This window comes from Polypterus senegalus, chromosome 8 (assembly GCF_016835505.1).
Source record: "Polypterus senegalus isolate Bchr_013 chromosome 8, ASM1683550v1, whole genome shotgun sequence".
In the NCBI taxonomy this organism is placed as follows: domain Eukaryota; kingdom Metazoa; phylum Chordata; class Cladistia; order Polypteriformes; family Polypteridae; genus Polypterus; species Polypterus senegalus.
Genome location: NC_053161.1, coordinates 28,236,419 through 28,251,503, shown reverse-complemented (window position 1 = coordinate 28,251,503; position 15,085 = coordinate 28,236,419). Strand labels below are relative to the sequence as shown.

The window sequence follows — 15,085 nt, the reverse complement described above, 5'->3', positions numbered from 1 at the left end:
TACATTTAAAATCCACGATGGAGTGAAGCCGCGAAAGTCGAAACGCGATATAGCGAGGGATCACTGTATCTGATGCTTCAGAACTTGGTGTTTATTTTGTTTTTTTAAATAGACCTTTTCTGCAGTGTTACAGCATGGCTTAGCCACATCACATTCCCATTTCTTCTCTCTCCTCCCTCTTCCACCAGTTTATCCAACTTCTCTGCTAGTCTCTCCTGATATTCACTTTTCTTCTCTACATCTGTCAGGTTCTACAGTTTCTAGTTCTACATCCAAGTATATACTACTTCAGTTCTTGGGCTCACAGCTTCTCATCCTGTTTTTTTGCATTCAAATTCTGGAGATACAGAAACCCCCATGCCTTCCTTTATTCTTCTTCCCATTGGTATTCCTGAATACTTCATAACAAATACTACTAATAAATGTCCCATTCCACAAGGCCAACCCCAAACGCAATAATATATAAACGTATTTTGGATTTTTTTTTTAAATAACAAAACCTAAACTGGAGGAGATATTACTGCTGTTGCTGCAATATTTTAGGATTAACATTTAAATCCAGCTAACTTTCCCCCTGGGGACAAATAAAATTCTATTAAAAATAATTAATGCAGGCCTTTTCCAAGAATCATTCCATATGGTTTTATTTTCACAGTAATACAATGAATGAAGTCTGTTATAGATTGCATCCTATCAATATAATCTGGGTAAGGCTACACTAAAGTTCCAAGTTTTTTTGTTTTTTTTTGTTGTATTTGCACATGGATAAGAATTTCCTTAATAGCTTAGGTTGATGCAGGTAGATATTATCAGTCCTGAATTCAGCAGTAAGATGAGTAGGAAGTCAATTTGAGACTTAATGTCAAAAGCATTCACACTTTGGAGGTATTTTACTTCAACTGCTAGATTCACATAGTTAACATTCCACATTAAGAGTTTGCTCTTTATGAGCACTTTCTTATTGTCAGCCCACCCTTGATTAAAAAGTCTGGTTCCAACGCTAGTATTATTTGTAGAGGCGAGTCCAACTATATCAGTATTTCGCATACTCCAATTCCAGCTCTGTTCATTTGACAGCTGAAGAAGTTTCCATCAGCACAGTCTAGTTTTCCTGGATTCCTGTGACTCTCACATGACACATGAATGGCACCATGTTTAAACCTTTCTACTTTTACTTTCACTTTGTGATGTTCAACAAAACAGACATTTTTTCACATGTACCCTAGCAAATGTTTGAGGAAAGGGGTGGGGTTAAACAGAAAGTTGACATTTACTTCAAGTACCGAAAATCCAGAACTGCTGGTATTGTGCTCTTTTAAAATTTAGTTTTAAAAATTAAGTTTTTTTGCCTCATTGTATTTTTTTAACTAAGCCAGAAAGGACTGCATTTTAGTGGAAACCATTCTCAGGTTTGGCCTCAGAAGTGGACTTTGAAATTCCTGCTTTCACATTCTACAATATGAATTATCATTAGGGTCATTCATGGATTGTTTTTTCTGGCCTCTCCACATAGACCAGTTTGCCATTGCTAATACACTCTGGAGCACACATCTGTAGACAACATAGCTCTAAGAAGCACTCAAGTCAAAATGCTAAGGTTCCAGTCCTAGAAATGATAAATGTGTTCAGTTTTCCTAAAATCTGAAATTTATGAATCATTCCTCACTAAAATGAAATCTACCTTAATAAACATTTCTTGTTATAAATGGCTTTAATGGGGTTCTTTAAGACTCTAAGTCTCTGAACTCCTGAATTAATGTAATTGCCTGTCAACTGAATATACTTGACTATTTTCTGCATCCAGACAGCTTAATGAGGGGATTTCCTGTGTGGTTCAGCAAACATTTAGAATATTTATGTTTATTATGTAGACAGATGCATGTATTAAATATTTTTGTACTCCCTTAAGCTTTTGAATCATAGTATATTACTTTTTATGTAAAGTGTGCAATTATTTTTCTCAAAAATATTACACGTTAATTGAAACTTTTAATTTGTATATTTAGTATAATTTGCTTAAAAACAAGTTAAAATGTTATTGTTGTGCAATGGTCATCTTCTCTTTTATTTTTACACAGGCAGGGAAAGGCTAAGTAATCGTTCCGTAAATACTTCGAGGGATACGTCCCCACTCAGCCCCACAGGTCAATCCACTTCAAAGGTTCGTCATTTTTGTTTTGATTGCAGGCACCTATCTGATTTTACATGCATTGGACTGGGTCATGAAATAAAGTTCAGTAAGACCTTAATACTGGCTTGTAAAAAAATTAATTCATAGGTCTCATCTGCCTTTATACACTTTATACAAAGGTTGGTCTGGTGAATGATTTTATCTTTCTTGTTCATTATATGTAGAAGATAACTAAATTCTGCATTATGCTTTGTAATAAGAGGGCTTTCCTGTTATCTCTAAACACTGAGAATAACAGCTGTACTTTTCTTAAATGCAATTCAAGAAATGTTCCATTAAATACAAACACAAAGAATGAATAAAAAAAGAGTGCAAAAAATGAATAATGAAATGGAGATGAGGCTAGTTCTCCACTGAACTTTTTTTTTTCTTCATCGATCTTTATCCCAGAGCATGTGGTGAAGTAGCTTTCTGGCTTTTCCATCTCTCAGAATTGCAATAATCAGTTTCAGTTCCCAATATAAGCAGTGGCATCTTTTGCACCTGCTAGTAATTATTCATTCATGTTACCTCCTGGTTCTAAGATCAGTCATTTACCTGCAAGAGAAGGCTTTATAAGCCATCCCAGGATTGCTTCCTGAAGTCAGGGCTACTATAAGCCACAGTCTCAAAGATGTTTAACCCAGAGCCATCTTTAGTAGTGACAAACATATAGCACAACTTCGTCTTGCAACATTTGCTCAAGTCAACAAGGTTCGACATGTCTCTTGTGAGGATTCCCTGCTGCTTGGAGAACTTGTAATGCATTGAGTCTGTTCTCTGCAACATCACTGTCACTGTTAATGAGTCAAGCATGCTTACACTTGACAAATGTTGTTGACTTTTTTTAAATGTGCCATGACCTCTTTATTTCATGGGTGCCGTAGGAGGATTCCCGTTTGGGGCATGCCCTGCAGTGACAAGTTACACAATTATCTACATTCTTGGTATTAATTTGATACATTTTCAACATTTTCTTTTATTTACTGTGTCTTATAACACTATTTGATATGAATATCACTTCTAAATCTTTTTTTTTAAATGTATAGTAATATGACCTGTGAATTTATAATGTATGGCTTGTTTCCCAATTTTGTTTTGTAATTATTTTTTTTTTTGGTCCCCACTAATAATATCCTGTAATGTTATGTACTTTAAGCATGTTAGTACAGTATGGTTATAACCAAATAATAACTAAAAATATCTTTTTTTTGTATTCCATTAGTTGTCAGTAAGTTCAGATAAAATCAACAATCCTTCACCTACTTCAGAGCCCGCTACTGAGGAACCTGTTGTCACTCAAGACACATCTGCTGAAATCAGGTTTAAAGATGCTCCTCCAGAAAAGGTAAGAAGAAGAGTCTGAGGCAGTGATGTATTACAGCCTCCCATTTGGGTTTTCTCACAGTTTTTGTTTATTTTTTTAATGCTGTAATGTTCTTTTATTATCCTAAATATTCATCCAAATTTATGGTCATAAACTGTATTGAGTTTAAGCTACATGTTGCTGTTATAGGAATGTATGCTACTGTAGCAGCTGATTAGGACAAAGACAGTCAGAAATATATGTTACACAGTTAAGGAGAACTAGTATGAAACTGTGGCTATCACTAACAAATGTATTAACATAATATTGCAGCATCTTTCAGCAATATTGCATTGTGTGCGCAAGAGGAGCAGTTGGGGATGAAAGTACAGGCTTGCTGTGACAGCTGTTATGTGGGTAGAGAAGTGTTGCAAAACAGTGAGCTTGTGTCCACCATTTTAGCCCCAGCTCAAAGACATATTATTCCCTTCAATGTTTCAGAAAACTGAATGTGTTTTAGAAATTTGTTTACTGCACCTAGCTAGAAAAGTAATGTTTTCTAAATGGTTAATGGCACAAAATCATGAGATCGTAAGACTTAACTGTAGTGCACACATATTAAATGTGATTTTGTCTAGCCTTTTGTTTTTAGTATTGATTTGATTGATCATTTGTTAGTTAACACAATAAATTGATTCCTTATTTTCAAGAACATCCACTGTGGGGGTAAAAACAAAAATCTTAGCAATTCATTGAGTCATTGTTAAAGTAATATAATGACAAATGATCCATATTGCGGAAAAAAATGTCTTTTCTCAAAATAGACTAATGTGCAACTGATTATTTAGAGATATAAAACTCACTTGCTCTGCTATTTTTCTATTACTACATAACATCAACGCTTGTAAAGGCATTCTCTGATCTCATTAAAATGTGTATTACTTAACTAAAGAAGACGATGTCAATTCTTAGTACAGTTTCACACTCACCTGACAAACTTTTTGGAATAGAAACATTACCTTAACTTAAACTTCTAGTCTTAAGTTGGCTTCATGCTACTATATAATAATAGATAAGATATTGGAGAGATTGTCAACAGGACACACTGACTTGACTACTGATTTCTTCTCTTTCACATTTGTTGCCATGTCTGTTTGCCTCCTTGTCATTTCTGTCCGCATGAAACTATTTAGTTCTCAGTGAATGGATTTTTTTTTTATTTCCCTCACATATACCTGTATACTTAATTGAAATTTGCCATTAAGTTCAGTAATCTTGAATAGTGTGCTGGGGAAATTTCAAAAACTCCCATTAAAAAGCATTAGCAGGTTTTCAAACTTGTCTAACATTCTGTGCAACCTCACTTACGGATTAGTTTACTGTTCCAAATTTATCTTGATGGGTGTTATTTCAGCTTATGTATTTTGTATATATTCCTCTTATGTTCATTTCACAGCTGCTCCTGAAAGTCAAAAGAACTGTAGGTGCAACAGCAACTTGTGTCTGCTATCTGTAGTCATGATAGCATCAGCTTGCTTGAACCGCTGTTACACATTTCCAGCTAGGTGAACATGCCAACCAACTTAAATTATCTTTGTTCCTGCAGAAATTAACGGAGGTGAAAGCAAGATCCCTAAGCATGACTCAATGGCATTTTACTTATACAGTGGATAAACTTGTACTATATCTGATATCTACATTTCACTAAAAGTACTGCTGCATTTTATACAGATCATAATGATTCAATGTATCTATGACAATAAGTTTTAACTGCAGAGCATGACATACTATCTATCATGATCTGAATTAACAATTTTAACATGAGACTTCACCACACATTTTACATGAGTTTTTTTTTTTTTTGAGTTTTTTTTTGTTTTTTCTGTCCACCCTGGCCATCGGACCTTACTCTTATTCTATGTTAATTAATGTTGACTTATGTTTATTTTTTATTGTGTCTTCTATTTTTCTATTCATTTTGTAAAGCACTTTGAGCTACATTTTTTTTTTGTATGAATATGTGCTATATAAATAAATGTTGATTGATTGATAATCGTGGTAAGTTAGCCAATTAATATACCAGTTGTAACCTACGTTTGGGCTAAGCAAGTATCACCTGCAATTTAACTTATGGATCCATCTAGTTAAACACATGATGATAAAAAATGTCTGCAACACTTTTTAACTCTCCTCTGTGACCTTTAAATATCGCCGTTTGTTTTGCACAGTGCAGTGGACGAACCAGTGTGCCAGGTTTGCCAGTAAATTTAACAAGAATTTTCAAGTTTGGCTTTTTAGCAAGGGCATATCTCTTATCTGAAAATATGGGAATTAAAGCGGCCAGATTTGGATTTAATTCTTTAGGTGCATGTTAATTACCACAGTCCATCAGTATAGATATTCACCTGTACCAGTTTTACAAGAGAATTAAATTAGTGTACCCACATTGGACTGGGTAATCTTCACATATAATCAATATGTGAAATATGAATTCCTTTCATAACTTGTGTTAATAAGAAGCTAGCTGTAAGCTAGTAAATAGATTGAGTAGTTAGCTAACAAATGTCATTTCCTTTTACAACACAGTGGTTAGCACAGGTGTGTTGTGGATCCAACGATCTGGGCTTGAATGTATAGTCTGCTTCTGCAAACTTGCCAATATCCATTTCTGTGAAATGTAACTCTGTGAGTAAAAAAATCTTAACTGCTTAGCAATAAGTTTGGTTTCCAGAAAATGATGTACAGTTGCATGCAATGGGTACAGTTGCCACATCTGAATGTATGTGGCAAACATGCAATAATAGCTGGTGCAATCTTAAAGTACCTGGTGCACAGGCTATGGTAAGTGGTGGGCACGAGATAGTAAGTAATGAGCTATATAAATGGTGAGCAAGAGAAAGTATGTAGTGGATACAAGGTAGTAAGTGGCGGGTCCACAATAGTAAGTTGTACGCACCAAATTGATTTCCAAAAAAAAAAAAAGCACTATATCCCCTCAAGGGCTTCGTATGAGTGTGCATACTGGTAACTGTAAACATAAAACACATACCTAAACCATCACACACTCCTTTAATAAATTAAAGGTCACGTGTCCCTGTAAAAGTGACGTCATACTGAACCGCCGTAGCCTTGGTAAAGACGTAATTAGGTAGCCCTGAAGCTCACTTTTGTAACTTTTTAATCTAACTTTATTGTGTATGTATGTTAAAGTATCCTGTACACACAAGATATTTTCACGTCTATACGAGCTAAGGGTTATCCCATAATTTTTTTCACGGTGCAGTTCAGAGCTTTTGTAGGTATGTAATTCTAAAAATGATTGGTTTTCAGTAGCATTATTGTGTTTTCAAATAGACTCATATCTTTAGCTGTACCAAAAGACCGATATTGGGAAAATAACTAATAGGTATTACAAATAAAACATTTATTGTTTTATTACAATGAGTTCAGGCATTTATCTCATGGACATGCAGAGAGGGGAAAAAGTGTTAACAGTGAATGAAAGCAAAATATTTCTTTTAGTGTTTGTGGGTGAGATTGAGGTTGCTTAAAGACTACACATATGACAGAAATGTAGAATGTGGAGAGCTGTTCTAAAAGTGCACTTATTTGAAAGCCTGAACTAAATTAGGAATCTTCTGTAGCCCTAGCATTAGCCAACATTTGTTCAACTTGCCTTCTGAGTTTTACCTGATTATCAACATTTTTAATCAGAGATTAAATAACATCTCTGAATATTTTGCCAGATGACTAGGTGCCTGGAAAGACATTTGTCTTAAACTTGTGACTGCAGGCTGGTCTCTTGCTTACTTTGATAGGCATGCTTAGGCACATATAAGGAGGCATTGTAATTTATTCTCATGCAACTGGCATAAACTATACATTCCTTTTAAAACTAGATGCATACTTCTTTTCACTCTCTTTGGAGCCATGAAGTTTACTCTCTCTGCTGACTGAAAGCACATGTACCTTTTGGAGCTAAAATGACACTCTCAAAGTTCTTAGTAGTTGGGCACTCTGGCATCTAACTGAAAACCATTTTGTTTATGTAAAAATGTATTATAATGTTTCTTAAACAAGTACTTAAGCGTAAGTTAAAAAGCACAGAATCCTAATGCAGAGATAAAGATAAGGAAAATAAAGAGGAAGCCTTGGAGATCAAAATGTTATCTATACTATGTTCATGACAAACCGATGTTAAGTATAAGGTAGCACATGGTCATGAATCAAAAAAGTGGAACCAAGTAGTCCTTTTAAAAATTAAAGACTGGTAATTTATCAGGCAATAGCACACGGGAAACAGTAGTTAATTCGTGGGCATTTATGTATCTGTTCTTTTTTGCCAAATGTGTATAAGTAAGGGTTTACCCAAATCCAAAGGGGATAGTCAGTTTTTAAAGAAGATTATTGATGGAGTCCTGTTGAAATTATGCAAGTAAATGCAGTTTAGAACAAAGGAGTCAAAACAGTGATTATAAATTATTGCGGTTTTACATAATTGTGTAGTCTAGCATTGTAACACGATATACAAAATTTTCATGCAGAAAAATAAATATTTTCATATTTGATGGTTAACACTTAATTCTTAAAGGTTTAGGGACTTATTTTATTAAAGTTAGGAATGGGAGTCTCTTATGAAGCCAATAGTAAAAGTAATGGAGCATTATTTCTTAAAGGAAAATAAAATGTGTATGTATTTTGCAGTTGACAAATGCATTATTGTGGATGGTTGGTTAGTTCTTGCCTTGTACAAGATGCTTACTGTGGCCTTAAAAATGTTATAAGTGTATTCGGTAAATGATAGGTGTGTGGCAAAAGATACCACAATATGTCATGAACATCTAACATCTACTTTGTTTGGAATTCCTGCTGTACTTGCAGTTTTGACTTTATTATTCACTTTCCCACTGCTGACTTGTATATTTTACTGTATTATGTATGTTGTGTCACAGCTTTGTTTACTGTAGTCTTAAAAAAATCAATTTGAAGCTTTTACTTGACAATAGACTGACTAAGGATATTAAATAGAGTGCAGATGTTCCATCAACTGCAAGTACAGCATGTTTTTATGCTTGTTAAGCTGAGCTTAAACGTTGTTATTTAATACGTTTGGGAAAAAAAAAAAGAGAGACAACCGATCTTGTGTATGTTTGTTTAAATAAAGATTGAGTGTGAAGAGGGAAAGACTGTTTCCGGAAGTCAGGGTCAGCGTACTGCTGCATGGAAGAGAAGCTCAGTTGTTAAAAGAAGGCACGGAGAAGGCAATTGTGAACGAAAAAGAAAAAAGCGTCACGGAGGAATTAGAAAGCTTAATGTGTTAGCTGATTTGGAGACGTCACTGGTATGTTAAAAAATTCCCTTTTTTAATGTGAAACGTTTCTGACTTGGTGACGGCTGTTGTTTATTAAAAGAATAAGTAAGTTCAGTTAATGCGCAATATCGCGCAAGCGTGTTTATTTTTAGTAATTAGCACGTATTTGAAATAACGAAATGGTGTTTATATATGAATTTTCTTGTATTTTCTTTGTTTATTTAAAGTTATCAACCTACTCCTAATTCAATCCTGTTCCTGGTGTTACTATTGCTCTTGCAACCTGTTTATTATTAAACAACATCAAATAACAAAAAGGAAGAGTTGTTTCATGCGTCCTCTTTGATTAGCTAAAGGCCTTTTTCATGTTTGGGCAGACATTAATGCAGTAAACCTAAATAACTTGACAGTTGATAACCACAGATGTAACAGTGAGAATAGAAGATTAAAGGCTTCAGAAGGTTCAAAGAAAAGTGAAGATGTTATAGATGCAGAAGTAGCACACATACACACAAAAAAGAATAATTATAATAATAATAAGGAAAAAATAATAGTAATAAAGAAGAAAGAGAAAATACATTTGCAAACATTTTTGAAAGCAAGATGGCTATTGATGCTGTAGGAAAGTCAGTGGACCAGCTTAAAAGAGAAAAGAGCACAATGAAAAGTAGCTTCACAAAGCAGGCCAATTATCTGAACCGATGGGCAAGCAGCATGACTGAAGCAGAGCTAAGAGAGTAGTTCAGAAAACCTTCTACTGATGTGAAGAGAGTCATGGAAGCAAGTGATGATTACAAGGTTGGGCTATTGGCTGAGGCTGAAGTGATGAAAGATTGGGATGATTCTGCTCTGACTGAAAAGTACCAAAAGGCTGAGAAAGCAATCGGGGAGTTTGAGTCACGATTCAATGAAGTGTAGGACATTGTTCAAGACCACTTATGGACCAGATATGGAAAAGACAGACTATTAATTGCTGTAAAAAAAAAAAAAGCTGAGAAAGCGGCAAAAGCAATATCTGTATGTAGTGTTAATTGTGAGAGCTGTGAAGTGCAACTGATTTTTCTAGAAAAACTTATTAAAGAAGTAGCTGGAGCTCTATCAGACTGGGAGCAATGGATTCCAACGGGAGAGAAAGATGACATTAAGGCTGAAGTGAGAAACCTGAAAGCAGTAAGCAACAAACTTGAGTCACGAAAAGCAGAGTTTGTCAGAGCAAAGGAGTATTACCGAGGAAGAATGGGCTGCAGTTACAACTACCATCTCAGCCACGCCAGTTCTGAGACTGAAACCAACCAGCTTGTCAAAGTTCAGTGGATGCAAAAGAGAGTTCCATCGCTGGAAAAAAAGATTGGGAAAATCTGCAGAAACAAGGAGAGCCAACTGGGTCAGCTGAAGTTAAAAAGATCCAGCTCCTAGACAGTATATGTGGTGAAATTGTCAGAGACCTCAGGCTATTAGGTTATAACACAGCTGAGGACATTTTTAGACTGTTAGAGAACCGTTATGGCAATAAGACTATAATTGCCATAGAAATTATTGAAGAACTAGAGAAGATTCCTGGTGTAAGAGGAAATCAGCCAAAAGTAATTGATCTAATCCAAGCTGTGGAGAAGGCCCTAGCAGATCTCATAAAACTTGGAAATGTTGGTGCAATTAAGAACCCTCGTGATCAAATCCATAGAAAGCAAATTACCTGAATTTGTGAAGAAAGACTGGCTTATGTTTATGATTGACCCTGTAAATGGTTTCACACCAGAGAACCACTTTGACACTCTGCTTAAGTTCTTGAAAAAGCAGGAAGACATATTTGACAGACATGAGCATCTTAAAGTAGCAGATACATTTGAGAAACCAGATAAAGCAGGAAAGAAATTTGAAATAAAGTATGCTACAACTAGAATAGCAAGGAAAGATAATTCTCAAGATGGGCATATTGTATGTGGAGATGAGAAACACAAAGATAAACTGTTCTTCTGTAAGAAGTTTAAAGGATTCAAGCTGACTGAGAAAAAGGCGGCTGTTAAGAAACTGGGAACATGCACCAAGTGTTTGGGATATCATGAGGAGGATGGCAACTGCAGAGACTCTTGCCTGTGTAGAAATAAAGACTGCAAAAAAGAAGGATCCTCGGATCATCACTTCTTTCTTTGTCCAAGAAAAGACATTTAAAAAGGAAATTAAATGACTGGGGCAGATAAAACAAAAATAAACAAGCTAACAGAGGAGCAAGAGGAGTTTTTAGCTATACTCTCACTGGAAATGGCAGAAAGATGCAAAAAAAGCTTTCACTAATGAGACTGCAGTGACCAAAGGTACCTATAGCAACCAAATGAGTTTCTTTCAGAAGAATGAACTTCCTGTTCTCATGATGTTAATGGATGTCACTATCAATGCAGGTGAAAAAATTGGAACCTTGGTGGATGTTGCATCAAGCACCCAATACATCACTCATGAAGCTGCTAACAGGCTGAAATTGAGAAGTGAAAAGATAACTCTTATTTTGCATGAGATTGGTGGAATGAATATCAAAGTGAACACCAAACAATACCTCCTCAAAGTCAGAGTGAGGACACCAAGAGGAACAGAGCGGGCTCATGAACTGGTCTGCTATGGTTTAGGCAGGATTGCCAAAGTACATCGAATCATTAAACCTGAGCAGATAAAGAGGTTCATTCCAGAGGTTGACATTGAAGAATTGAAACAGCCAGAACGTATTGAACTTCTTATCAGCCACCGGGAGGGGAGACTTGCAACACAAAGAGTAAGAGTAATTGGAGATCTAGTCCTATATGAGAGTCCATTGGGGAAAACTGTGGGCGGAGCACACTGAGACTTGTTTGAACACATCGATATAACTACACATGAGTCAACGACACATTTTGCTCGCTCAATGAGAACAGCTGCGGTCAAATATGAAGAAGTAATTTAAAACCGTGAAATCCAGATATAGGCTGAAAAGATCCAGTTACACCACAAAGGTACATTTGAAGTTAAGTACACAGCTACTAAAGGATGTCCCACAATTCACGCAAGAAGTGATTTTGATAGAGAACACAGGTTTTTAATTAAAAATTGTAAATTTTTAATTGATTCATAAAGTATACAGTATAGGGTTATGTATGGAATAGCATATCGGGTAAAAGGCCTCCATGGCTTTGCTGCACATACGCACTCTATAGTCGAAATTTTCCATGACCATTTTGCATAAATGTGGCTGAATTTCGTTGATACAGCGCTCAATTTCCTCATTCAAGGCCAAGGGTGGTCGTGGGCTTTATGGCATAAACCCTAGACTTCAAAAAACCCCAAAGAAAAAAGTCCAAAGGCATTAAATCACATGATCTAGGTGGCCAATTCTGATCACCAAAACGGGAAATTACACGACCAGGAAAATTGCGAACTGTAGCTGCCAAACCTTCATTATTTTTAAAATATTGCTCAACAATGAAAACGTGTTGTTCTTTCGTGTAGCGCTCCATTTTTTAATAAACCTGAACTGTGAGCTGTCACTCTGTCCTTTTTTTTTGTTGGCAACACTTTAACGCACAAATGGTGCCAAATTCAAATCTTGGGACACCCTTTAGTAATCAGGAGTTCCTGGAATGGTGGATGTGGGACAGTATTGGAGCAGCATGTGAGCCCAAACGTGGAGGGTGTTGCTGTGGAAATTGCCAACCAGGACGAAAGGAGATGACTTTGACAGAGGAAAAAGAACAAAGAAGAGGATGCCCATAGTGCATCTCCACACTGGGATGCAAGGTATCCATGGATTGAGGACCCAGTCTCCTTACCAAATAATAGAAGTGGAGTAGAGGCTACATTTCTGAGGACAGAAAAGCAGCACGAGAAAGAACCAATTGGGGAAAATTGCCTATACAGCTCAGTTCCATGAGATGGTGGAGCAGCAAGCAGCCATTAAACTCACTAAGAAGATGATCAATGACTGATGAGGAAAGCCATGGAAATCACATTCTCAGATCGAAGTGACACGGCCTACGGAGCTGTTATGTACCTTTGGTGGAATACAGACCGTGGAGCTGTGGTGAGGTTGGTTGAATCCAAAGCCAAGTTAACACCGTCGGACACTGTGTGTGACACAGTCAAGGCTGAGATCTGTGGTGCTGTGTTTGCATTACGACGGAGAAAATATGTTGAAAAGCATTGTCCAGTGAATATTAAACGTTGGTTCCATTTAGTGGATAGTCAGACAGTTCTTGGAGCTATTCATCGTGAGAGTGATGGCTACCAGACTTTCTTTGCCAACAACGTTGGAGAAATACAGAGAACTGGGTCAACTGATGATTGGTGGTGGATTCCAGGAGACTGCAACATTGCTGACATCACCACAGTAGGAGCCAGCCCTGAACATCTTAATGAAAGTTCTGCATGGCATGAGGGGCCAGAGTTTCTTAGGTGGCCTGTTGAGAAGTAGCCAACGAAATCTGCTGCAGAGGGTGCTACTGATGCCAGAGAGACTATCAATAAATTTCAGAGAAAGGCATTTTCAGCAATCCTAACAAGAGCTCAAGTCAAACAAAGTATGGAGACTATCTCACAGGAAACTCCGAATGTGAAAGGAAATAACAGAAAATTCACATTATCTTTGTAAGAAATAAGTGGCATACAAGAGAGAGAAATGTTGCTGTGGGGGATGTGGTCTGTTTGGCTGATCAGAAAGCCTTGAGAGCTCAGTACAAATTAGACAGTGATTAAAAAGTAAATGCTGATGAGAAAGGCATTGTCAAAGTATTCCCAAGTTATTCAGTCGCAATTACAAAACCTAGTGTAAACAGTATTACTAACAATAGCGTAACTAAAAATAAAGCTATGAATGAAATCCCTGCTGCAGTTTTACATTTGGATGTTAGACATCTAGTTGTTTTGGTCCCTATAGAAGAAAAGAAATGTAATGAGTGAGCAGTGTGACCTCCTTGGGTTTACAACCAGGAACTCAAGTGAGAGGTATTAAGCTTAGCTTAAATGTTGTTATTTAATACGTTTGGGAAAAAAAAAAAAAAGATACTATATCGATCTTGTGTATGTTTGTTTAAATAAAGATAGAGTGTGAAGAGGGAGAGACTGTTTCCGGAAGTCAGGGTCAGCGTACTGCTGCACAGAAGAGAAGCTCAGTTGTTAAAAGAAGGCACGGAGAAGGCAATTGTGAACGAAAAAGAAAAAAGTGTCACGGAGGAATTAGAAAGCTTAATGTGTTAGCTGATTTGGAGACGTCACTGGTATGTTAAAAAATTCCCTTTTTTAATGTGAAACGTTTCTGACTTAGTGACGGCTGTTGTTTATTAAAAGAATAAGTAAGTTCAGTTAATGAGCGATATTGCCCAAGCGTGTTTATTTTTAGTAACTAGCGCATATTTGAAATAATGAAGGGATATGTGTGTGTGTGTATGTGTATGTGTATATGTATATATATATATATATATATATATATATATATACACACACACATATACATACATATACAAAATTGTTAAAGCATGAAGGAAAATATGAGTTTTCTTGTATTTTCATTGTTTATTTGAGGCTATCAACCTACTCCTAATTCAGTTCGGTTCCTGGTGTTACTATTACTCTTGCAACCTGTTTATTATTAAACAACATCAAGTAATGAAAAGGAAGAATTGTTCCATGCGTCCTCTTTGATTAGCTAAAGGCCTTTTTCAAGTTTGGGCAGACATTAATACAGTACAGTAATCCCTCCTCGATCGCGGGGGTTGCGTTTCAGACCCCCCCGCGATAGGTGAAAATCCGCAAAGTAGAAACCATATGTTTCTATGGTTATTTTATATATTTTAAGCCCTTATAAACTCTCCCACACTGTTTATAAATATTCCCCGCAGAGTTATACAGCATAATCCCTTTGTATTCTCTTAGATATTAGGTAAGATTCATTGAAATTATGTATATAAACACACTGTTTATATATAGTAAAACCTAAATATTATTTTAAAGATATTGAGTGTCTCCGATATCACATGTTACAGCCATTACAATAGACATGCCACCAGCAATAAATACGTACAATGCAACAAAAATAGTATACAGTAAATGTGTGTGTACAGTGACACTAAACGTACATACATGTACTAAGTACTGTAAGTAGAAAATTAATTATGGTTACTCACCAACAATGACACGATGACTTGTCCGATAACAATGAGTTTTATTTTACCGCACAACAAAGGAGAGCGTTACAGCCCTTAAAGGAGCCACTTCAGGTGATTGTGTAGCACTGCCGTTGTTGTTCTTCTGGCAGTGTTCAATCCAAATCCCTAAAGCAGAT

The 15,085-nt window shown here is 36.2% G+C and overlaps 1 protein-coding gene across 1 annotated transcript in view; it reads left to right on the top strand.

The window, feature by feature from the left end:
* The window catches only part of LOC120533681 (periphilin-1-like), a 68,699-nt gene that overhangs the window by 36,097 nt on the left and 17,517 nt on the right, over positions 1-15,085 (top strand). Inside the window, exons 3-4 of the mRNA XM_039760573.1 lie at positions 2,079-2,161; positions 3,396-3,518. Coding sequence (XP_039616507.1) covers positions 2,079-2,161; positions 3,396-3,518 — 206 coding nt within the window. The remainder of the gene's footprint in view (positions 1-2,078; positions 2,162-3,395; positions 3,519-15,085) is intronic.